Source organism: Lissotriton helveticus, chromosome 12 (assembly GCF_964261635.1).
Source record: "Lissotriton helveticus chromosome 12, aLisHel1.1, whole genome shotgun sequence".
Taxonomy (NCBI): Eukaryota; Metazoa; Chordata; class Amphibia; order Caudata; family Salamandridae; genus Lissotriton; species Lissotriton helveticus.
The window spans coordinates 904,033,305-904,057,983 of record NC_136073.1 but is presented as its reverse complement, the minus strand read 5'-3'; the positions used below and the strand labels follow the sequence as shown (position 1 = coordinate 904,057,983).

The following is a 24,679-nucleotide window of genomic DNA, read 5'->3' as shown; positions in this document are numbered from 1 at the left end:
ATCGTGGCATGGTCTATCTTGAAGCGTGAAGTACTGTTTATGCTGCCATTCAACGCTCCGCAGAGACGGACATTGACTTCTTTGGTTAACTTTTCCAAGTGATCGCTACGGCAGCCCCCACTCTAAATCATTCCACCGGCTGGTGAAGAAGATTCCTAATAATAAGATAAGATTTGCCCACTTCAAGATTACCTTACGAGGGTGTCGGCTGACATCCCTGTGAATAGGACCCACGGAAGCCATTGTTCAAGCTTCCCTTGTGTTTTCAGGCTGTCCAAACCCCCCAATCCTGATGAAGACCCGACACACATGCATATAAGTCTGCACTACTATATAGGGTTGAAACGTTGACTGTGTTTATGTCAATCTGTCCATGCAAAGTCGCAACGCAAATAAGGAAATACTTCATCTTGTTGTGGCTATTGTTCTCAAAAGAGGACAATCAAGAACATATGTATTGTCTATATGTATAAGTATATGTCACTTCTTTTATCTTTGTACAGCACTTTTGTCACCACTCACGACCAGTCACTAAGCATTTCACAGTTTATGTGTTTCTTTGTTTCAGACAGCCAGTTATCTATTGATTAATACAGACAAGGCATATACTAAAGAATGACCTTTTGAACCACTTTCAGTGTTGTGTGTCTCTGTGTACCCTTCATTTGATGTTTGCATAATACGTATTAAGTACAGTGAACAAAGGAATTGTTGTCTTTTTCCCCGACAGAACCACTGTTTTTGTTTAGCTTCAATACTCTGGTTCTGAGGGTTACCCTATTATAACTAATGGAGATCGTTGAGCAGGTCAGGGATTTTGCTCTTAGTACATTGCTTTAAAGAAGAACTGCGCCACTGTGGTCTCCTTAGAGAAATTAAAAAGATACGCCTCTACCAGCCTGATAGGACTCCATGTTTCCAGAGTATGGCTTTTCTAGTTGAAAACTGATTCTCTTCTATGCATGGCGGGATTGAGACTTGCAAAGCTGTCGACTGCATCCCACGGAAGTCACTCACATCTGGAAAGCAACAAAGGCCCACGCGTGGTGGGAAACTAGTATACGGTTTATGTTGCTGGTATGTTCCTTACCCATGGAAGGGCTTATCATCCTACCTATGAGGGACTTTGTGAAGGAAGCTACACTTTCCACCCAGTCTGAGCATCAGAGCTAGAGGATGCATACAGACACAAACAGCCTTATCTTTAGGGGTCTTCATTTTAGTGTCCAGATTTCTCAGGACAACAGGGAAACATCATTGCTTCTGGTCAACAGAAGAAGCTGAAGAACTGAAGCGTAACATAAAAGGCAGACTTTACGAAATATGCGCAGGCGGCCTCTTGAAACTTCCTTAGATTCCTGATTGGCGTTTTAGCAACTTCTGGGTTTAGTCAGCGGGGCAACCTCATTTGAAACTAGAGCCACACAGAGGGTCGGCAGCAGAGGGGGGAGGGGGTGGAGGTAGAACTTACAGCTTTCCGCTTCAGGATGATGTCTAGCCGGAAGTCGTCGTTCTTTGCCGGCCTCTTCATGTGAACCTCTGGACTCAGCCTGGTGCAACGAAAGAAACAAAAACAAAGCCATCATTCTGAGCCTTTTGAACAAAAAAAAGCTCTCTTGTTTTCTTTATTAGCCATCTTTAATGAGCACAACTTATCTAGTGTGTGTCAGTTGTCAGACTGGGGACAGAAAGAGGCGAGGGACAAATGAGGAATGATGGTGTCCGTGTGGCCCAAGGGAGACACTCAGCCTGGGAGACACACGGAACCTGTCCCTGTCACCTTCTGTGATTGGCTACACCAGGGAGCTGAAAACAGAAAGGGAGCCAATCGTCTGCGATCGGTCAGCAGTTGAGCTCCAAACCCTGCTTCCACCGGTGACTGATGGAAACCGAAGACTCCCCCGCCTTGGCATTACTCTTTTTCTTGCGACAGAACCAGTGCTGCAGCCCCCTTCATCTTCATCCAGGTCCCCCTTTCATGCATAGACCAGCAAGTCCCATCTGAATTGCGCCCTATTCCATTTCTACATCTCGCTGCTTATTATAGGTTTTCTTCGGCCGGCAACTATTTCCCATGTAGATGACATCCAAATTCTGGTCTTCTACAAGTTTTCTATACAAGAGTCCTCACGGTTACTCCTGTTCACCCGCCCTTCTTCAGTGGGTTCAGACTAACTTTACAAAACTCAACAACAGTAAAAGGGATCAGTCATTTTCAGTTATGACACAGACCCCTTGTTCCTTCTGTACGGTCTTACTACACTATAATCAGTCATTCTTAAGGTGATTAAACCTGGCACCTATTGTACCGCTCAATTTGAAAATATTGCTTTATTTCTGTATGTTGGACTCCCACTGCCTGGTGGACTCACTGCTTCCTGGTGACCTCATTCTAATTTACCAACAAATAAATCCTTGCAACAGTCTGTGCTTGGATGAGTGTTTCATTAGACAACCTAGCAGCAGTAGTAGCCTGCTGCATTGTTCCTTACTTCTAACACCACCCAACGAAGGCAACACTACTTCCTGCCCTAGTGAGATCACATTGACTTCCTTCTTATAAAAGGCTTATGTTTAGTGCATTTGCCTGGTCTAGAAAGCCTTCTACGTTTATTTTTCCCCCTTTTTAATAGCTAGGATTCCTGGTTAGGTTTTGGGCTGCAAAGAAACAAGCAGTCTGAGAGATCACACAAGTGTCGCAACCTCTTGAATTCAAGCATACATTCTCTATCACCCGTCGACCAGCCAATCAATCACCTGTCATTTCATAGATGTCCGAGGACGTAAATGTATGCAGTGTCATCGCAATCCATATCCGGTGTCTTTCACCTCCTCGAAACCCTGAGGGGATGAACCTTTTACAAACAAGCCCAACTTAACCTAAGAGAAGAGACAGCTCATCATATAGAAGGAGCTGGTGATGGGGAAGGACTAACAGTGCCAAATGGAACCGGGCCACCAACCCAAGACGCGCGAGTCTTCCGACCCTTCATCAGAGAGCGAACCCCTCTGGAATACACTGGTGCCCCAGCACCACCACTCATGGTACCGGTGAGTCTGGTGCGTGGACTAATAAGATGGCACTGACAGCCGAACTGTGGCCATAGATGGAGGCGCCCCATGTCTCTAGAGTCCCCAGAAGCCCCTGTGAAAAGAGCAATGAGAATCATCCAAGCGGATTCCATTGTACCCACCCTGCCCCACGGGTACACGCCACCAGTCTGTGATGCCCCACTGATACTCACCACCAGTCTGTGATGCCCCATGGGTACTCACCACCAGTCTGTGATGCCCCATGGGTACTCACCACCAGTCTGTGATGCCCCATGGGTACTCACCACCAGACTGTGATGCCCCACGGGTACTCACCACCAGTCTGCGATGCCCCACGGGTACTCACCACCAGTCTGTGATGCCCCACGGGTACTCACCACCAGTCTGACTCCCCACTGGTACTTACCACTAGTCTGTGATGCCCCACGGGTACTCACCACCAGTCTGTGATGCCCCACTGGTACTCACCACCAGTCTGTGATGCCCCATGGGTACTCACCACCAGTCTGTGATGCCCCACTGGTACTCACCACCAGTCTGTGATGCCCCACTGGTACTTACCACCAGTCTGTGATGCCCCACTGGTACTCCCCACCATTCTGTGATACCCCACTGGTACTCACCACCAGTCTGTGATGAAGATCTCCTCCTTGGCCTGCATCAATGCATCGGCGGCAGCTTCAAAATAACCACTTCCGTTGACGAACCTGAAAAATCAATAACCACTCGTGAGTATCCCCGGGAAATGTTTAAATTTCTTCTCAAGGTAGAGGCACAACAAAAGCCCAATAGAGCCCAGATCTTAAAGGGCTGTACGTGCCACGGTCACAACGCACCTCACGGTTTTTGATCACCGACTTGTGCATGGTGCACTAGTCTTGCTTCTCCAACCACAGGCTGCGGTGGAGCACTGTGTATCAAACATGGTGGAGTACTGTATATCTAACTCCGTGGAGCACTGTGTATCTAACACGGTGGAGCACTGTATATCTAACTTGGTGGAGCACTATGTATCTAACACGGTGGAGCACTGTGTATCTAACTTGGTGGAGCACTATGTATCTAACACGGTGGAGCACTGTGTATCTAACATGGTGAAGCACGGTGTATCTAACTTGGTGGAGCACTGTGCACCTAAATTTGTGGATGTAACTGGTCCTGGTGGCTAAGGAGAAATGCTTCTGCGTAAATAGCGAATGTGGTTCCACCTCCTGCAATCTCTCGAGGGAGCAGCAGTGAGGGGTGAACAGAAACATCTGAACCCGTGTAATGCCAGCCCAGCAAAACCAAAGGGGATGATGGACGGAGTGTTGAACATTGCAAGCACTCACCCCCAGTCAGCTGATCTGGGTTTAATTCATCATCATTCTTTAGCTCACTCCGCCACCCCAGTTCAGACATGGCCATATGCAAATCAGTCTGACCCTGTGCCTTGTGGGAACAGTCCAGCCCGAACTGTCAAGACATGTCTTCCCTGGACCGGAAACAAGCATCCTGGGCCCGGTTTCGGATTCATAATCCTTATCAGCCAGGCTATCTTGAATCCAGTGGCCAAGTGAGCAAGGGACCCACGTCTTGGCATACCCTGCCAACTTAGGGCGAACAAGGGGATGATGGACGGAGTGTTGAGTATTGCAAGCACTCACCCCCAGTCAACGTATCTGGCTTTAATCCATCACCGTTCTTTAGCCCACTCCGCCACCCCAGTTCAGACATGGCTACATGCAAATAAGTCTGACCCTGTGCCTCATGGGAACAGTCCAGCCCGAACTGCCAAGCCATGCCTTCCCTGGACCGGAAACAAGCTTCCGAGGACCGGTTTCTGGCTATCAGCCGTCATCAGCCCGGCTAGCTTGAATCCAGTGGTAATTCATGTATGGTCGGTGAAGAGAACATTGCACGTTGACTGGTCCCTGTAGGGTAGCACGGTTAGCCAGCAGGGCAGCAGCAAGAAGTCGAAAGACAGCATCGAACAGGTGCCTCAAAGCATCACTCGAAAGAACACTGAACGAGCTGAGTGACATCCACGAAAAGTCACCCAGTCATAGCCTCACCTTTGTATGGACAGAACCAGACAGGCACGAGATCACGACACACACACACTCGACACATATTGTCCCCCAAGTACGATGACTTCTCGCAACTTCTCTTTTGGGCATCGTGGGAGATGCGGCGGCTAGAACGATGAGGGGTTCAGGAGCTGCCGTCACACATAAGATCTCCTGGCTGGACATTGGTATGATACCAGATTAGTAGGGCTGGCTGGGGATGTGTCAGAGAAAATATGTTGCATTAATTGTGGCTGTATGTGTGCACCTGGCGCCATCTTATTCCTTCTAAATTCACTGTGCACACCACATATTCACAAAGCAAAGATACACTACACTGGGGAGCAGTTTCTACAGCTACACAAAGGGTTCTTCGATAAAGCACAAGTCACTGCAAACAGTGGATCCAACAAGGTAAACTTACCACTTGGCCAACGTCTTCCCCCGGACTGGCACAAAGGAATCAAAGCGGTGCTTCTCCAAGAAGTCCTTGCCACGCTTGGCTGCCAGCTCACCAATCTCCTTGCCCCACCAGCAGGCTTGCCGATAGCTGCTGCACTTCAGGATGAGGGTCCTGTGGGTACAGGAGAAGGTGGAACATGGACATGGGTGGTCAAGGCGGACACCAGAGGATTCAGGTATGGGGCTGATGGACAATCGTTTAGTGCCTGCTCATCTCTTACAACACTGCTACTGGAATTGTGCTGTGTTTGCAGAAAACTTGCAACTTTGTCTCCAATGTGCTATAGATTGTGACATCTTGTTTAGCTGGGGATGTGGGGAGCAGGGCACATCTCTTCACACGCTGTGGTCCTGTCCCAAAATACCACCCTACTGGTTAGCGCTTCAAGGACTTATGAGGGAGGCTCGGGCCACAGTTTAAATAAGGGCGGTTCAAGGGCCTTGGACTTATAATGTGTGGTAAATGTAGACATGATCCATCATCCAATCCCACCAATCAGAAAGCCAGAATGCAATGGACCAATGAGAACAAAACACTGCATTTTGTGGGTCTCATCAAAAGCTGAATCTGATGAGGTTCAGTGTGTGAAGCCCAGGTTCAAGGGGAGTCTTTTCTCGGGCTCGCCCCGTTTTCACAGTAGGTTCCCACCAGGACACTAGGGTTACCCACCTCGAGTAGTTCTCGATTCGCACTCCGTACTTGGTCTCTGTGGACCTCTTGCCCACATCAATGCTGAACCCGGGATCGAAGAGCAGCACGAAGGAGATGGTCCCAGACTCTGGTTTCAAGTAGAGCAGGAAGGAGTCTTTTACCACCAGCCACCTGAAACATACAGACACTAGGTGAGCGGGCGGAGCACCGAGGCGTCTCTGCCCTCAACGGCACAAGCACTTCTCTCAATGTAGCACCGTGAAAACATTGCATCAAAAGAGAAAGCAGATTTAAAAATTATGAAGAAATATTCATGTATAGGCTGCTGCTCTAAATCTTCTAAATCAATGTTTACTGTGCTTAACCGGTATCATTCACTGCCTGTTATGGAAAATGTGAAATGTGAAAACAAAGCCCAACAGCAGACAACAGTAGAGAGCGTCACAGCTGTACATGGTGAAAGCCAGTGCAGGACAAAAACTCGTGCTGATGAAATAGGGGTGAAGAGTTCACTTGAAAGCAGAATGTATGACCAGCAAGGCTGTAGTTAAAGGAAAACTTGTGTTTAACAAGCTTGAGGGATGTTATGGCCTCAGCACACGGCGCGTATTCTGTGTTTTCAACATATTGGGACATGATTAGACAATAGGAGCAGGAGACTGAATTAGCCAAGTACACACGGAAACTGATAAGAGGCCTTAGGGGCCCAATGATAAAGTAAACACAACAATAAATATGCATTCACCACAAATACGCATGCAATCAAGAGTGAAGAATGGTGTGAAAGCATTGTTAGCACAGTATTAAAGGATGTGTAGAGAATGATGTTAAAGTTTAGGGTCACAAGTCACATGATTTATTTCCGCTACTAATGTATAACTATGCAGTGCTGCATTACCTAAGATTTTGTAAGAAAGTATTGTCTGGCTGTATTTTTTATAAAGGAAGCTGCCTTTGTTTACCTGCTGGGACATTGCTACTCTCCCTGTCATGACAGTAAAGAGTTGTTTTTACATTGCCAAGGGGACTCTGTCTTTTCCTTTTATTATTAAAGTTACCCTGCAAGACGCTCTAGTCCAATTTATGTTACAAATCTGTGAGTATCATATGGGTCAGGTAAGAAAGCCCAGCAGCGAAGCGGTCTCTGGAAGGACGGTCTGACATCCGGTCGCACCAGTGGGGTAACTTCCGTCTGGGACTCTACTGTCTATAAAGAGGTTTGCTGTAACAATGTCAACACATTTCCTACTCTTGGAACGTCATTTCCTGGACGGAAGTCAGTACTTTGAATATTAGATAGAAAGCTGTGAAAAGAGGTGGAGTGGCAGCTTGTGATGTCACATCCTGCAGAAAGAATTTCCAAGTAGGGAATTCTCTCCGCCCCCCACATCTTGAATGGTTGGGTGCTCAACTATAAGGCAAAAAAAGTTCAGAAGTCCAACCACAGGTCCCAGTTCATGTAATGTGTGTTGTGAAGCCAGAGCTGATGAGAGGGGCGGAGGAATCTGCAGCCCTGGGGCTGGAGCCTGTCGTTTATCCAATGATGTGCACTACATCCTCGGGCAATACTTGTGCAAGTCAACGTGTCCCACCAATGACCAGCTGCTGTGCCGTCCAGAAGCTGCCTAGAGGTGAAACGAGAGCCCGGCGCGAGCCAGCGGTGGACCCATGGACTACAGAACTGAGGTATCATTGGCTCTCCTTCTGATTCACCATGATTTGGACCCAAACATAGCAAACCCTACTGAAAGACCCATTTAATGGCACTCTAAAATGGAGCTGGAAGACTCCTGGGAAGAGGGAACTTAGCAAGGAAGCAGCTTATGCATGGGTGTAAGTGACATATCACGACTGCTGCCACTGCGCTCACCAACATGCACCAGGTATGACGTGTCCTATGCCCGATTCATGAGACGCCTTCTAATTTATGACCACCAAAGACAACCCCTCGCCATACATGATATTTATGTTCTAAAGTGCACCACAGAGATCCAGCATCTACTGTCGGCTACAGGATGCGACTTACTGGTGAGCACGTGCAGGCTTGTTCGTACTACGCTGATCTCAGGAGGGATTATCATTATTATAAGGGTTTCTTTGAGGCCGATGAATAAATGTCTAACCCCCATGGCTCAGTGCCTGATGCCACGTCTACGAAAGAGCCCAAGCTCTTACTCAGCTCTTGCATGCCTGCACTGGTCCCCAGCACAGCTACACAAGAAGAACACAACAAAAGTACACAAAGGAGCTCAGACTTAGAGAGTAAACATCCAAGCCTGGCCTGAAGCCAGCACCGCCGCTTGCTCCATCGAACCTGCTCAGGCGCTTAAGTAAAGACATCTCAACAGGGCGCCTGTCGCCAATATGGACCTTGAGGCATGCAGTCAGAACGACAACACTCATCAGCAACAAAGACCTCACTGCACACATGCAGATTGCAGGTTCATGAAGGCGTGGTGGTGTTAATGCACAATATGCACCTGGGACGGAGAGTCGCTGGAGAAGCAAGTTCTCAATTTTATACTCACTCGGTCCTCTCCAATAAAGTATAGGAAATTGAATAGTACATGGTAAATATGTAGGTTCTCCCCAAAAAACAGCTGTGCAGTTTCCACAAACTAATACCGGCAAAGGACAGCCGGAAACACAGACCCCTTGAAACAAAGCTCATCCGAATGTGGATCTGGGCATGGACTCCTTGAGCTCCTTTTAAGAGAAAGAAGAAGGAGGTGAGGGAAGACATGCAGATTAAAGACAGCAGACTGCTCTAGAAGCCTTAGAAAAGGATCACACTCCATATTTCCGCGACAGTTTGCAGCATGAACCGTGGAAGCGGTGGGTGGGTAGATAATTCCATGAGTGTACCCAGGATGAACTAGCATTACAGATAGTAACTTTTCCATTTCCATAATGGAATCTTCATTCTTGCGCACCTGCGCTAGAGCAGATCAGCAAGCTTCAAATGAAAAGAAAGGCGACAGAGATGTAAATAGACAGGCTCTGCGGAGATCCCTGGTTAGGTGGAACCTGCTTTGGATTAAGACTCCAGACACAGCCGGCACACATCTGGAACCATCCGCATTTGGCTGCTCTCCCAGTGTCATTCCATTCCAGCACTTCTGAAGTTCTAGGAGCTGCTGTTTCCACCTTGATGAATTGGCTCCTAGACGCCTGACCGGTGAAGCGGCCTGTTGGCCGTCAGCTCATGTGTGGTAATGCACCATCCATCGGGCTGTGGGCAGCGCCGAAGCGGCCATGCCTGTGCGAACAGCGCTGGAAGTAACAAAAAGATGGCGTCTTCCTCTAACCTCCATGCTCTTGTCAATATACTACCAAAGACTCTCTTAAGATGCTCTGTTGGGGAATGTCCACAGCCCACTTTGTGGTGTTTTTTGCACGTGAGCGACACAAGCACACAGGTGTAACACAGGATTGTGGCAGGATTTCCTAAACTGGTAATCTGAAGATGGGGTTTCACAGTTTAGGAAACTGATCAGATGCCCCTCTAGTCTCAGATTCCATGGGGGGGGAGGGGCCAGTTCCAGGCCTTGGTGGCTAGAGCCAAAGAGGTGTGGCAGCCATGTGCTGATCCTCTACCTCCTGGTACTTCCGCCAATGCTGCCCGATGAAGCGACACAAGAGCTGGCGACACATGACCTCTCCTCTTCAGGATCATCATATTCACCTTGAAGTGCTGCCACTGATAGTCTGGCAGTCCCATAGAGTCTTCCATCCAACCTCCACAGAGGCAGCGCCAACGCCACCTGGGCCTTGTGTCGGAGACTCAAGAGAGGACATTTGAGGAACCATCTTCACATGGACAAGTCTCGCTTGTGATCGCTTTGTCTCTTGAGTTTTAAGAGCGAAGACCGGATGCAGCCATATTCCAATGTCTTTTTTACCACCAAAACTGGTCATGGGCGTCCCCCATGGTTGCTGGACGCAGCTCGATGTCCACCAGGACTTGCGCCTTCTACCACCAAAGTCTGAATCTTTTTAAGAGGCAACTGGACCTGGTTTTGTCTCTTCTGATAACCCAAGCTTTCCAATGAAGGCAGGAGGTCTCCATTTCTAATCCCGAGAACCAAGAAGTAGCTTGACAACCAAACAAGTGATGCGACAGAATTATAAAACCTCATCTGAAAAGATCTTTATAGCGAGCACTCTGTCTCGGATTGGGCTGGACACTGACAGATCTCAGCTTGAAGAGCATCTGATGTGCAACCAAAAGGGGTCCTTGTAGCTACAAGAGCCTCACACTGCATGCGTTTATAAAATGTCTGTGTACACCGTGTCCTTCTACTGCAAGGAGGACTCCGTGCATCACTCGAAGCCGAGCCTCTTTGGAGAACGCTCTTATGAGTGCACAGAAGCAACTTATAGGCCAATAGACCCGATTCAGAAGGGAGATGCCCGGTTTTTGGAGCCAAAATGGCTTTATTTTTCCTGCCTCAAATTCGCTCTGCTTCAGTTTAGGTCAAGGGGGGAAATACATTATCATGAAAATTTTTATTCTTAAATCTCCCACTTAACTCTTCTTAAAAGTTGGCACGGTTGGAAGCGACTACATTTTGCAGGGGCTGCCACATAAATAAACAGCAATCCTCTTTCAAAAGCAGAGGCCTATTTATTGAGAAAAGGTGCTGGAAGTAAAGAATGGACATGCTACCGAATGTGTAATGGGAAGCCAAGTGCAGATCTAATTTTAAAAAATGTGAAAAAATGTCTCTTCTACACACAGTCCATGGAGTGAGGCCGGCGGTCTCCTGAAAAGAGTAACTGGATTAGTGCGATGTTCGGTTACCGGGATTTGTTTTGCTCGCTGATCACCCGAGAGGATATCCAGGTGCTTGAGCAGGTGTGCGGGTGTGAGCGCCCCAAGGTGCTTATGAGAAAAGACAGGTGGCTTTTGTGGAACTCAAGAAGTGAGAGGAGGCTCTGATGTGTTGAGGGAGGTCATTCCATGTCTTGGATGAGATGTTGGAGACTGAACGGCCTCCAGTTTTAGTTTTGCGGATGCAGAGAGGGTGCGAGTGCAGGTGAGAGGAGCACAGGTGTCTGGTGGGTTGGTGAACTTTTTTGTGGCTGTTGAGGTATTCTGATCCTGTATTGTGTGGGGCTGTGTATCGGTCTGTGAGAAGTTTGGATTAGCTGTGCCTCTGAATGGGGGGCCAGTGAAGCTTCCTGAGGTGCGGTGTGATGTGGGTGCAGCGTGGGAGGTCGGATACCAGTCAGCGGCGGTGTTCTAGATGGTCTGGATTCTGTGTAGGTGGAGTTTGGAGATTCCGGCATAGAGAGTGCTGCCGTAGTCCAGCCCGCTGGTCTTGAACTGCCTGTCTAAAAACCAACCTCTTGGACCAGCGGTAGCAGATCTGGTGGTGGCCGATGCACTGGAGACCTTGAATCCTGTGTCCACCTGACCGTTTCAAGATGGCGCCTTCCCTGCAACAGCAAAAGGGTTCGAGTTACAATCCTTCTGTATCACAACAAAGTCAGACCCGCCCCCTCCAAAGTGCAGTGAAGAGGGACCGTGGCGAAACACTAAAGCGCTAAGAATTCAAATGAAACTGCATTTGTGATCAAATAAAACATAGGAAGACTGGTGTCCATCAACGTAGAGTCGACAGGAGGATGCATTATTATATACAACAGTAGCATAGAAATGATTTCAGTTCACTGAGGGTGTCCCTCCATATGGATCTGCTGGATGGCGAGAATGTGCAAGAGGGACCTCAGAAGAGTGCTCTGTGTTGGTTTGTCGATGATCGTCTGATCATTTGGGAGTGGCCACCGACTAGGAGACCGCGTTTGAAATCGGTTCTACCTGCTATCAGCAGCGGGCTGAGCATCTCAAGACCCTCCTCTTAAAATCAATGTGTAGTTATAAGGCGGAGAACAGCAGATTTAAAAAACATAAGGGGGAAATAAGTGGGCTCAATACCAAAGTGACTGACTTTAGTGTGGTGGGGAGCCCATTGCAAAGAAGCAGAGGTGAGGGAAGTGGGGTCTAAACCCACGTATACATTTGTGCACAGCAGTTTGCAGGACCCTAGAAGAAGCAGTCTGGGCTTCTCAACTTGGAGGCTTTGAGAGCCTCTCCTCTGGGACATTAGTGGTGGCGAGAAGACAAGCAACAACTTACAAGCCCTTGGGTCCCAGGTCTGCGATGAACGAGAGCTGGCTGACGTCCAGGAACTCCGTCTGGAAGAGAAGAGAAGGGCAGTGAGAGAAGTGACCGGTCTAGGAGCGCGCTACTCACGGCAATGGAGGTGGCACCAGGGCATGCCGTCCACTCGCTGACCAGCAAGCGGGGCATAACAGACACGCTTTAAAGGTAGTTCAAGTTCAAGTTCAGAGATTTGTATAGCGCACTACTCACCCAGAGGGTCTCAAGGCGCTTGTGGGAGGAGGGGGGGTAATTTACTTATCGAATATCCAAGTTTTAAGTTGTTTTCTGAAGGAGAGGTGGTTCTGTGTAGGGCGGAGGTGGGTGGGGAGAGAATTTCAGGTTTTGGCCGCTAAGTAGGAGAAGGATCTTCCCCCCATGGTGGTTCTGTGGATGCGCAGAATAGTGGCGAGGGCCTGATTGGACGAGCGAAGTTGGCGGGTGGGGGTGTAAAAGGACAGGCGCGTGTTGAGGCATTCGGATCCTAGGTGGCTGGTTACTGGGGTGGGGGCTCAGACTGGGCTCTGTGGGGGGACTGGTCGAATGGTCACTCGATAGGGGAGGGAGGGGGTCAGCCTCTTCCTTGAGGAGGTATTTGAAGTCTGTTCTGCTTATAGCACTCGGTGTCTGAATGGTTTATAGTAGACGCTCCCAAGAACCACCTGACACTACTTCAAGGCGCTCCAGCTGACTTCTACTAACAAAACCACAAAACCAATTGGTTAACTCTTCCCTATTCACCTGCTCCTATATATGGGTAAAATAAAAGACAAAGCAGAGGCAAAATCAACAAATATTTCACAACACCTTGGTTCTGTCGGAAAACACTGCCAAATGCTTTGATGTCTGATGCGCTCTTCTACTCCATAGAGAACACGAGCCTCAAACTGGCTCTAACCAACAACACCCAGAGATACATGCTGTATGGACACCCCCATTGGCACATCTTATGGGGTACCCCCTCTGTTACTTGTTTGATTGGACACCCCCAGTGTTGCCTGGGAAACCACGGAGAGCTGTAGACAGCTACAAGTCCTGCAGGATCCATGAAAGAGCTGTACTGGACCCACATTGGTATATGTCTTAGGGGGTACCCAAGGGTTACATGTTTGATGGGGCACCCCAGGGTTACATGTTTGATGGGGCACCCCAGGGTTACATGTTTGATGGGGCACCCCAGGGTTACATGTTTGATGGGGCACCCCAGGGTTACATGTTTGATGGGGCACCCCAGGGTTACATGTTTGATGGGGGTACCCCAGGGTTACATTTTTGATGGGGCACCCAAGGGTTACATGTTTGATGTGGGCCCCCCAGGGTTACATGTTTGATGTGGCACCCAAGGGTTACATGTTCGCTGGGGGCACCCCAGGGTTACATGTTTGATGAGGGCACCCCAGGGTTACATGTTTGATGGGGCACCCAAGGGTTACATGTTTGATGAGGGCACCCCAGGGTTACATGTTCGATGGGGGCACCCAAGGGTTACATGTTCGATGGGGGCACCCCACGGTTACATGTTTGATGGGGCGCCCAAGGGTTACATGTTCGCTGGGGCGCCCAAGGGTTACATGTTCGCTGGGGGCACCCCAGGGTTACATGTTTGATGAGGGCACCCCAGGGTTACATGTTTGATGGGGCACCCAAGGGTTACATGTTCGATGGGGGCACCCCATGGTTACATGTTTGATGGGGCAGCCAAGGGTTACATGTTTGATGAGGGCACCCCAGGGTTACATGTTTGATGGGGCACCCCAAGGTTACATGTTTGATGGGGGCACCCAAGGATTACACGTTTGATGGGGGCACCCAAGGGTTACATGTTTAATGGGGCATTCAAGGGTTACATGTTCGATGGGGGCACCCCAGTGTTACATGTTTGATGGGGGCACCCCAGTGTTACATGTTTAATGGGGGCACCCAAGGGTTACATGTTCGATGGGGCACCCCAGGGTTACATGTTTGATGGGGGCACCCAAGGGTTACATGTTTGATGGGGGACCCGAGGGTTACATGTTTGGTGGGGCACCCAAGGGTTACATGTTTGATGAGGCACCCCAGGGTTACATGTTTGATGGGGCACCCAAGCGTTACATGTTTGATGGGGGCACCCCAGGATTACATGTTTGATGGGGGCACCCAAGTGTTACATGTTTGATGGGGGCACCCAAGGATTACATGTTTAATGGGGCATCCAAGGGTTACATGTTCGATGGGGGCACCCCAGTGTTACATGTTTGATGGGGGCACCCCAATGTTACAGGTTTAATGGGGGCACCCAAGGGTTACATGTTCGATGGGGGCACCCCAGGGTTACATGTTTGATGGGGGCACCCCAGGGTTACATGTTTGATGGGGGCACCCCAGGGTTACATGTTTGATTGGGGCACCCCAGGATTACATGTTTGATGGGGGCACCCCAGGGTTACATGTTCGATGGGGGCACCCCAGGGTTACATGTTCGATGGGGGCACCCGGGGTTACATGTTCGATGGAGGCACCCAAGGGTTACATGTTTGATGGAGGCATTCCAGTGTTACATGTTCGATGGGGGCACCCAAGGGTTACATGTTTGATGGAGGCATTCCAGTGTTACATGTTCGATGGGGGCACCCGGGGTTACATGTTCGATGGGGGCACCCCAGGGTTACATGTTCGATGGGGGCACCCGGGGGTTACATGTTCGATGGGGGCACCCCAGGGTTACATGTTCGATGGGGGCACCCGGGGGTTACATGTTTGATGGGGGCTCCCCAGTGTTACATGTTCGATGGGGGCACCCGGGGGTTACATGTTCGATGGGGCACCCCAGGGTTACATGTTCGATGGGGGCACCCGGGGGTTACATGTTTGATGGGGGCTCCCCAGTGTTACATGTTTGATGGGGGCACCCCAGGGTTACATGTTCGAGTGGGGCATGCCAGGGTTACATGCTCGATGGGGGCACCCCAGTGTTACATGTTTGATGCGGCACCCCCAATGTTACATGCTTGTTTCTCTTTTCCTTTCACAAATTCACTTAATTGGTGCGCGCCTGCCACCTAGTGGGCGATTCTGTTCAGTAAATTCAGGGAACTGACGGAAATGTGTACTTTTGGCGAGAATGCCCCCCTCCAATAATCGATAGCATACCTTCCACTAGGGGACGTGTCATCATTGGGGGGACATGTTGCATGCTCTATACAAGGTCATATGTAAACGAGCACGGTCTGAAGTTCGTTAGCCTCCTAATCATGGATGCTGGAAGGCCTTGCACAATGGAATCTGCATTCCCGCCTTCACCCAAGGCCAGCGCCTTGGGAAGTCTGATCAGCCGCCCTCATGCTATGAACGTCTCGGTTAACGGCCTTACATTTCAGGGGATTTGAAGCAGTTTCAAGATATTTTTAGAGCTTCTTCCAGCTCAAAATGGTGTCATTTCCAACACTTCTCTTTTTCCATGGATTCCTTGCTTTGGTTCACTTGCATGAAAGGGTCACTCTCAGTGGGATACATTCGGTTGTGGAACAGCACTCACAAGTACACTGAGACCTTGACAATGACACACTTATGCAATCTGAAAACGTGGCAGCCATGTCCTCATTGGCATTGCTTCAAACCTCAACAATAACACCTTTGACCAGCTCTAGATGGATCCGCAATGGTCCATAAGTACAAGTACAATCAAACCTTAAACATGCCACAAATATGCCATCTGAAAACGTGGCAACTATGTCCTTATTGGCATTACTTCACACATCAACAATAAAACACTTCTGCCACATTCTAGATGTAGCCGAAGTGACCTGTAGCCTAGAAGCCTTCAGTGGTGGCGGAGAGCTGGCACCGGGCAGAGATGTCAGCGACGGCCGCAGGAAGCTTTCCACAGGCCCCGCAAACCATGACTTTTAAAGGGCCTTTGCCCCCCACTAGTGCCAGGCGTGTGACATCACAAGGGTCCCAGGAGGACCACTGGAGCAGGCACATCCGCAGGGACGCTGCTACCACTCATCCTCCAGGGCCCTCTTGTGTTTACACACTCACCACACCACAAGGTCTGCGCCTTGGGACCCTCACAGGTGAGTAGAGCGCTTTATAAACCCCTGATTGATTGAATGATTGAGAGACACTGAACACAGAGGATTTCTATGCAGGAAAAGGGCCCCTTGTGTGCCAACGCCACCGTTCAGAGCAGGTGCGGGCACAGAGCTCTGCACCTCAAACAGATCACACGTCTTGTGCGAGTGAGTCGAGGAGGTACCGGAAGCACCCACAATATGAAATAAAAGCAGCACTTACCATGGCATGGTAGTTTCGGTAAAAAGACTTGGTCAGCAGCGAGTTCAGGTACTCCTCCATTTGTTTCTGAAAACAAAGCACACAGCCGGTCAGGGCAGTTGTGACTGAGACTTCATTTTCACTGTCACTGAGAAGGCTCCTGTGAAACCTGAAAGAGGAGTTTTCAAACCAGGGGTGTCCAGCGCTGTGCTGGAGGGCCGGATAAAGACCAGGGCTGATTCTAGGGTCTGTGGGGACTCAGGCAGAACAGAAACTACTTAGTAAATATCACTAAAATGGCTCAAAATATAAACAATTATCCTCATAAAATAAGTACATATATTTTAAAGCTATGGTACGTGAAACTACAGGCCATTCATCAGACTGGTTGGAAAAGCTAGCCTAGGACTCCCCTAAACTGGTATGAATATTACAATGTTCACTAATTGTTCCCAGATTAGGACACAATTAAAATCCTAAGACATATTGTCCCCGAACTCTGCAGCGGGACCTCAAGTAACTCCCAGCACCCCCCCCCCCCCCCACCCTTTACACCAGTGAAGTTGAAGATAAGGTGTTTGGTTTTCATCAGACCTGGAGGGGACAACACACACAGATAACTGCTAGATCAGTGCTGTAGCAAACAACAGAAAGCACAGATTCCAAAAGATAAGAAGAGGAGACCACACACACGTCATACACAGGGGGTGGCTGAAGTACTGGCAGAAACACCACAGGCTGGTCCACACCTGCACGCTGAGCGCCCAAACACAGCAATCACTCTCAAACTCCATTTTTAGGTCTCGGCTTGCGCAGTCTCGCCGGTGAGTTCTTATGTTTCTCAGTGGCGGTTTCCTAAACGGAGGCCGGTCATTGGAGGAGAGGGGCGTCTGTCCATTTAAGCACCGTGTTTTATTTTACATTCCAGCCAACGGGAAGAGGAGGGAATGAAAAACACGCCGCCCAGTCCAAAACTGTCGGGCTTTTCGGAGAGCCATTTCTGCTGGACCGCCGCCGGAATAAGAAGAGAAGCTGCCGAGTCCTCCACCCCAGCCGGTGAGTGCTTGCTTTTCTGGCCTCTGTTCCCTGATTGTGTCCATTTTCTTGCCTCTTCTTGCCTCTGTTCCCTCGTTGCGATTGTTTTTCTGCCCTCTGGTCCCTCGTTGTGCTTGCTTTTCTGCCCCCCCGTTCCCTCGTTGGGCTTGCTTTTCTGCCCCCGGTTCCCTCGTTGTGCTTGCTTTTTTGCCCCCCGTTCCCTTGTTGTTCTTTCTTTTCTGCCCCCCCGTTCCCTCGTTGTGCTTGCTTTTCTGCCCCCGGTTCCCTCGTTGTGCTTGCTTTTCTGCCCCCGTTCCCTCGTTGTGCTTGCTTTTCTGCCCCCTGTTCCCTCTTTGTGCTTGCTTTTCTGCCCCCTGTTCCCTTGTTGTGCTTGCTTTTCTGCCCCCCTTGTTCCCTCGTTGTGCTTGCTTTTCTGCCCCCGTTCCCTTGTTGTGCTTGCTTTTCTGCCCCCGTTACCTCCGTTCCTTCGTTGTGCTTGCTTTTCTGCCACCCCGTTCCCTCGATGTGCTTGCTTTCTCTGCCCCCCCGTTCCCTTGTTGCGCTTGCTTTTCTGCCCCCCGTTCCCTCGTTGTGCTTGCTTTTCTGCCCCCATTCCCTCGTTGTGCTTGCTTTTCTACCCCTCCGTTCCCTCGTTGTGCTTGCTTTTCTGCCCCCCGTTCCCTCGTTGTGCTTGCTTTTCTGCCCCCCGTTCCCTCGCTGTGCTTGCTTTTCTGCCTCCCCTGTTCGCTCATTGTGCTTGCGTTTCTGCCCCCCCTTTTCCCTCGTTGTGCTTGCTTTTCTGCCCCCGTTCCCTCGTGCTTGCTTTTCTGCCCCCCCTGTTCCCTCGTTGTGCTTGCTTTTCTGCCCCCCCTGTTCCCTCGTTGTGCTTGCTTTTCTGCCCCCCCGTTCCCTCATTGAGCTTGCTTTTCTGCCACCCCCTGTTCCCTCGTTGTGCTTGCTTTTCTGCCCCCGTTCCCTCGTTGTGCTTGCTTTTCTGCCCCCCCCTGTTCCCTCGTTGTGCTTGCTTTTCTGCCACTCATTCCCTCGTTGTGCTTGCTTTTCTGTCCCCCCCTGTTCCCTCGTTGTGCTTGCTTTTCTGCCCCCGGTTCCCTCATTGTGCTTGCTTTTCTGTCCCCCATTCCCTTGTTGTGCTTGCTTTTCTGCCCCCCCGTTCTCTCGTTGTGCTTGCTTTTCTGCCCCCCGTTCCCTCGTTGTGCTTGCTTTTCTGCCCCCGTCCCCTTGTTGTGCCTGCTTTTCTGCCCCCCCTGTTCCCTCGTTGTGCTTGCTTTTCTGCCCCCCGTCCCCTCGTTGTGCCTGCTTTTCTGCCCCCGTTCCCCCCGTTGTGCTTGCTTTTCTGCCCCCCCGTTCCCTCGTTGTGGCTCTGTGTGTGTGGATGTGTGTGTGTGTGTGGGGGGGGGGCTCTGTGTGTGTGTGGGGGGGCTCTCTCTGTGTGTGTGTGTGGGGGGGGGCTCTATGTGTGTGTGGAGGGGGCTCTCTGTGTGTGTGGGGGGCTCTCTGTGCGTGTGGCTCTGTGTGTGTGTGGCTCTGTGTGTGTGTGTGGCTCTGTGTGTGTGTGTGGCTCTGTGTGTGTGTGTGGCTCTGTGTGTGTGTGTCACTGTGTGTGTGTGTCACTGTGTGTGTGTGTCACTGTGTGTGTGTGGCTCTGTGTGTGTGTCACTGTGTGCGTGTGTGGCTCTGTGTGTATTTGTGGCTCTGTGTGTGGCTCTGTGTGTGTGTGTGGCTCTGTGTGTGTGTGTGGCTCTGTGTGTGTGTGTGTGTGTGGGTGCAAATGCAATAGGTCTCGCATTTGCGAGAGATTAAGCCATTGACATTGTAAATGACAATGCCATTTATTTATCGGTTTTCAAAACCAACACATAAATAAAAAGTTTGTCATTTACAATGCCAATAGCTCTAACTTTGGCAAAGGCGACACCGTTGCATTGTAAATGCTTGTTAAGAGATGCAAAGAACTGAACTAACTTAAAAACATACAGAAGAGATGGGTAAAAGGGAAAACAGTGTGTGACTGGAGGAAATAAGAAAAAAAGACTGCCAGCGCAATACTGAGAGCTAGTCGCCCATCATACTGTACTCACAGACCCCTCTCCTTCCTGAGGGTCTCTTCCTTGCAGCTCACCGACCCCTCTCCTTCCTGAGGGTCTCTTCCTGCAGCTCACAGACCCTTCTCTTTCCTCTAGACTCCTTGGAGCCCCTGCCAACGGAGGCACCGCAAAAGTAACCCTCAGCGTAGCCAGGTGGTCCCGCAAGAGGCAGGCTCCCCCGTAAGCACCCCGGGGTCCCCTCGACCAGTCCTTGTCTGGTGGTCTGTCACTGGGAGAGACAGCCCGCGATGGGGTGTTTGATGAGCTGTGGGAAGGAACTGGGGTAAAACCAGCACTGTGGTTTAAAGGGGGTTTTCAAAGGTGGGTTACCAGCGTCTGTGCCACCGGAACGATGAGCCACCCAGAGCCTCGGAAGACCTTCGAGTGTTCAAGATGGTGCCCACACTTACAAATCCAGATTAAGCCACGTCCTCTCTGCTTCTGAAGAGGGATTTATGAAGAAAACTGAAAAAAAAACTCACTACAAGAAATCTAGATAGACTATTGGGGAAAAAGGGGTTTAGAGAAGCATGCTCACTTTAAGGAAACCCCTTACTACAGAAGAGAGCCTGGAATTCATGTAGAGTCAAAGGAAAGGGGACAGTAACAAGTAAACTTCTTCCAGGTCACCAGGTTCATGGGGATGGTAACCACTGACTGAAAGGGCTGGGGAGTAGAAAGAAAGATTAGAGAAGCTAGATGAGTTGAAGAATACATCTTCTGTCCAAGAGCTAAAATCCGTCTCCCTTGAGGAAGGAACGCGGCTGATCTGAGCTCGTGACCGTAAAACATTACAATAGTGCTCTCTGTGGCAATCAGAACTCTCTCCTGGAGAAATGCCAGGAGAACTTTCAGCAACAGGAAACATGTCTCCGACAGCAAGATGTTTTGTGGAGATCTGGTAAGGTCATGTGTCTACTCGCAAGGACTCCCGAGTCGCTCCCCAGCGTCCTCCAGAAGTGATTTCCAATAACTCTAGAGCGGCGGTGAGGAGAGTGGACAGACTAAGAGGCTAGACAACAGAGAGGAAAGCTGAACATCTATGTGCCGCTGTGGTGACCCATCAGGAGCACTCAGAGTCTGAACACGGATGAGAAGGATAGGACAGTTGGAGCGGCGAACGGACCATATGCAGACCGTCAAAGAAGTAGGATCTTGAGACAGGAGACCAGGAGGCACAGGGTACCTGAAGTATGAAGTGCTGGCGTGTGAACAGGAGTGGAGTCTCATGCAAAATGTAGCAGAAATGACCAGGCACCACCAGAGTGTCAGGTTTATGTGTTTTAAGGTAGGATTGGTGTTAGGCGGTTCACGGTCTGAGAAGTTTGTGGTCAGTTCCGTGCTCCTCACAGAGGCTATATAGGAGTAAAATCTTAGTGGGATCAAAATGGTGCCCACATTTACAAATCCAGATTAAGCCACGTCATCTTTGCTTCTGAAGAGGAATTTAGGAGTTAAACTAAAAAAAACTCACAACAAGAAATCTAGATAGACTATTGGGGAAAAGAGTTTTGAGAAGCATGCTCACTTTAAGAAAACCCCTTAACGCACTACAGAAGAGAGCCTGGAATTCATGTAGAGTCGAAGGTAAGGTGACAGTAACAAGAACACGTCTTCCAGGTCACCAGGTTCATGGGACTGGTGACCACTGGTTGAAAAGGCTGAGGAGTAGAAAGAAAGATTAGAGAAGCTAGATGAGCGCTTAGAGACCTGTAGGTGATAATGCGCTAAACAAATGCCAACTAACATAACATAACATAACATTTGGGTCATTGGGCTTAACCATTGTTGACATATTTAACTTGACTATAAGTCCATAGTACATGGTGTAGGAAATACGCGCAGGTTCTGGAGGTGTAAAGACACGTGTAGACTGCAGCACTTGTGGTGCCATCTGCAGAGATGGCCTGTAAAACGGAGCTTTAGGCATATCGTGTGTAACCAGACTTCAGCAGCTTAAACATCTGACCTTAAACCTGTCAAAATAACCTCTTTTGCCAGGTCGGAACCCTTCATTTAAATATTAATAAATCACCCCTAGCTACATCTTCATTCACAATGTATGCTGACTGATATTTCAAAGTGTAAACTGTAAAAAATGAAAATAGGCATTTCGCTCCTGACCTGGCCCCCAAAAGATATTTTCACTGGCAAGGCTACAGCTAAATCTTATAAAAGTTTAAAGTACAGATTATGAACTGTAATTTTTAACTTATGACAGTAGAGGGCTAAAAAGTAATTCAAAGCCTATTTTTAACTTTCAGTAAAAATCCAATTTAATGGTAAAGTTGGATTTTTAACAACCATTTAGGAAAAGTAACTTTTTAGAAAGTTACGTTTTATCTGCTTGAATCTCCAGGAGGCTAATTAGAATTAGCCGACTAACAACAGGTCTGCACGTGCTTGACCTTAATAATGTGTCCTTCAAGAACAGAAGAATGGCATGAGTGTAGGGAGGTGTTTTTCATTCCCTTGCAATTGAAGGGGGACCAAAGAACTTCTTTTACTTGGAATGGCGTCTGCCCTTTCACTAGAAAATGTAAAGTGAGACCTGGAGAAGGCAACCCCTTTGTCCCTCCAGCCAGGCTGACACTAGCCCTCGGAATTGGTTGACCACAGAGGAGGGGCTGCTCATTTCTCTGGCCACACCTCTGGGTGAACACAGGTACTGAACAAAGGAGGAAGTCTTTCCCCATCTTTACTTTTAGGATTGGGAGGCACTGTGGGAGTGACTACAGTAGAGCAACATAACCTGCTCTTTCGCCCTATTGGTTAGTGAGGAGACAGGAGTCACCTAAACTGCTAGCTGGTGCCAACCATAGCTGTGGCACCCCACGGCACTCTCCTCAGAACACTTTATGGATCTGCATAAGATCAGAAGTGGATTGGATCTGCTGTCCGTGACTGAGGGGAGCCCTGTAGTACTGGACTCGTTTCCTCTTGCATCAAGGATAAAGACGTGGACTCCAACTGCCAGTTGGATGGCCTTCGATGGGACTACAGTGACACAACAAGCTGGAAGAGGCCTTTTTCCTGAAGTGACCAGTTGACTAGAACCAACTGGGTCTGGACTGGGCCTTTCTGTTGGCTGGAGAGAGTCCTGGTCCCTAAGTGCTGTCCCTGAGGTCCTAGCAGCAGTGCTTAATTTGAGCCAGTGGTTTCCGGTGTTCGGCACCAACACTTAATTGTCAACACCGGCACTTATGACAGTCTGCCACATGGTGGACTGTTTGTCTGATTTAGAGTGAGTATAACAACAGTTGTTTGCTAATTCAATATACGTTGAAAGGCCTGCCCCCTATGCTAATCTAATAACTTTGGGGGCCTGGAATTGTCTGAATTGTCACATTTGTAGAAGTGTGATGGTTAGTAGCTGGTTCGGTCGTGTCATTGGCAGCGCTAGCAGGGAAATGGGTGGTATTGGCTGCAGGGGCCTCCTGAGGGCCCTGGCACGTAATGTTTTACAAATTAAGCACTGCCTAGCAGCCTTAGAAGTGTCTCAGGGGAGCTGCTCCAGAGACCCGAATAGTCGGGGCTTTGAAAATCTGTGGACTTCCAAGGCCTCCTTAGCCATCAGGGGGACCTTGTGGCAATGGTATCCAACTTTGATGTAAAACACTAAGTCAGAAGGTAAACATTTTACCCGTGACGAGCCTGATTGATGTATCCGCCCCGTGCTCTTTCTCCGTCAGCCATGAAATTGTGCCTAGGTCCTGGTCTACACTTCCAAGACTATCATTTGCACTTAGGCTTTTTGATGCTTTTTTTGCTTAAAACTTAAAACAATCATGTATCCAGTCCCCCTTATTGGATCTTTGTCAGTTTGGTGTCATTTAAAAAAAAAAAAAATCTGCTCTATTTTCCAAATTCAGTTTAGGATTTTTACTGTTTGGTGTTTTGACTTTATTACTGTTTTGGTACTGCATACATACTCTACACATTGCCTTAAGTGAAGCCTGCTTGCTCGGTGCCATAGCCACCTGGGGTTCAGCTCAGGTTAATTTACTAACTTTGGGGTTCACGCTGACAAGTTAGTGCTGTTATTCCTTGAGGTGGGCGAACATCTACTATAACTAATAATCCACTTTCTTACAATTAACGTCTGGTTAGTTTTTCCATGAAGCACCGTCCCCTACAATTGGCTTATTAAGGACCTCGGAATGGGCTGCTAACTTCTGAGCTTGGCCAGCCAAAGAGGTCTGCTTACCAGTTACCTCATGAATTGAGAAAAGCACAATATGAAACTGGGTACGACTCGCGTCAACTTCTGAACTTCGTCGGGTGGCGAATCAGGAGTTTGGTCTTCAGAGGCGACAAGGAGGTCTGCCATGGAGTGACGAGCTGAAGAAAGAGCTCAAACTCCAAGAAAGAGCCGTGTGGTGTGAAAAGAGATACAAAGGTTGTACGGACGGAGCCTTCACAGAAGGAAATGATCTGAGGATGAGAAGTAAGCGCACGGTGGAGAGGGGGCTGGCTGCCTGCTGGTCTCACATACACCCGGCTTCAAGTATGAAGATCCATCAAGTACCACATGCCTTCAACTCAACACTCGACACCGCTGCGCTGGCATTCCAAGTCCCCTCTGCATGTGGGCTCCTTTTGTTTCTGCTCCCTCACACCGGCCAGTGCCCCACCAGCAGGTAAGAGACACTGCACCCACCTGTTTGCTGGAGGCCCGCCTGGCGGAGTCGTCGCTGCCACGCGGGAGGGATGGCATCTCCGCGGAGGTGGGCTCCACACGAGTCCGCTGAATGGCAAACCTGCAGCACGAAAGGGAACAGTGCAGTCAAAGAACAAGGCAGAGAATGGAGTAGACAGAATCATGCAAGAGGGGAGGAAGGGTCTTGTGTGGACTTCGAGCCACCTCTTCACTCCCTACAATAATTATTATATGGCATAG

At 49.3% G+C, this 24,679-nt stretch overlaps 1 protein-coding gene across 1 annotated transcript in view; it reads right to left on the bottom strand.

Annotated features, from left to right (window-relative positions):
• PLD2 (phospholipase D2) overlaps positions 1–24,679 on the bottom strand; it is a 372,737-nt gene that overhangs the window by 142,876 nt on the left and 205,182 nt on the right. Inside the window, exons 6-13 of the mRNA XM_078670622.1 lie at positions 24,440–24,539; positions 16,661–16,726; positions 12,359–12,417; positions 11,566–11,658; positions 6,235–6,387; positions 5,527–5,676; positions 3,678–3,761; positions 1,472–1,550 (exon numbers count right to left, since the gene is read on the bottom strand). Coding sequence (XP_078526748.1) covers positions 1,472–1,550; positions 3,678–3,761; positions 5,527–5,676; positions 6,235–6,387; positions 11,566–11,658; positions 12,359–12,417; positions 16,661–16,726; positions 24,440–24,539 — 784 coding nt within the window. The remainder of the gene's footprint in view (positions 1–1,471; positions 1,551–3,677; positions 3,762–5,526; positions 5,677–6,234; positions 6,388–11,565; positions 11,659–12,358; positions 12,418–16,660; positions 16,727–24,439; positions 24,540–24,679) is intronic.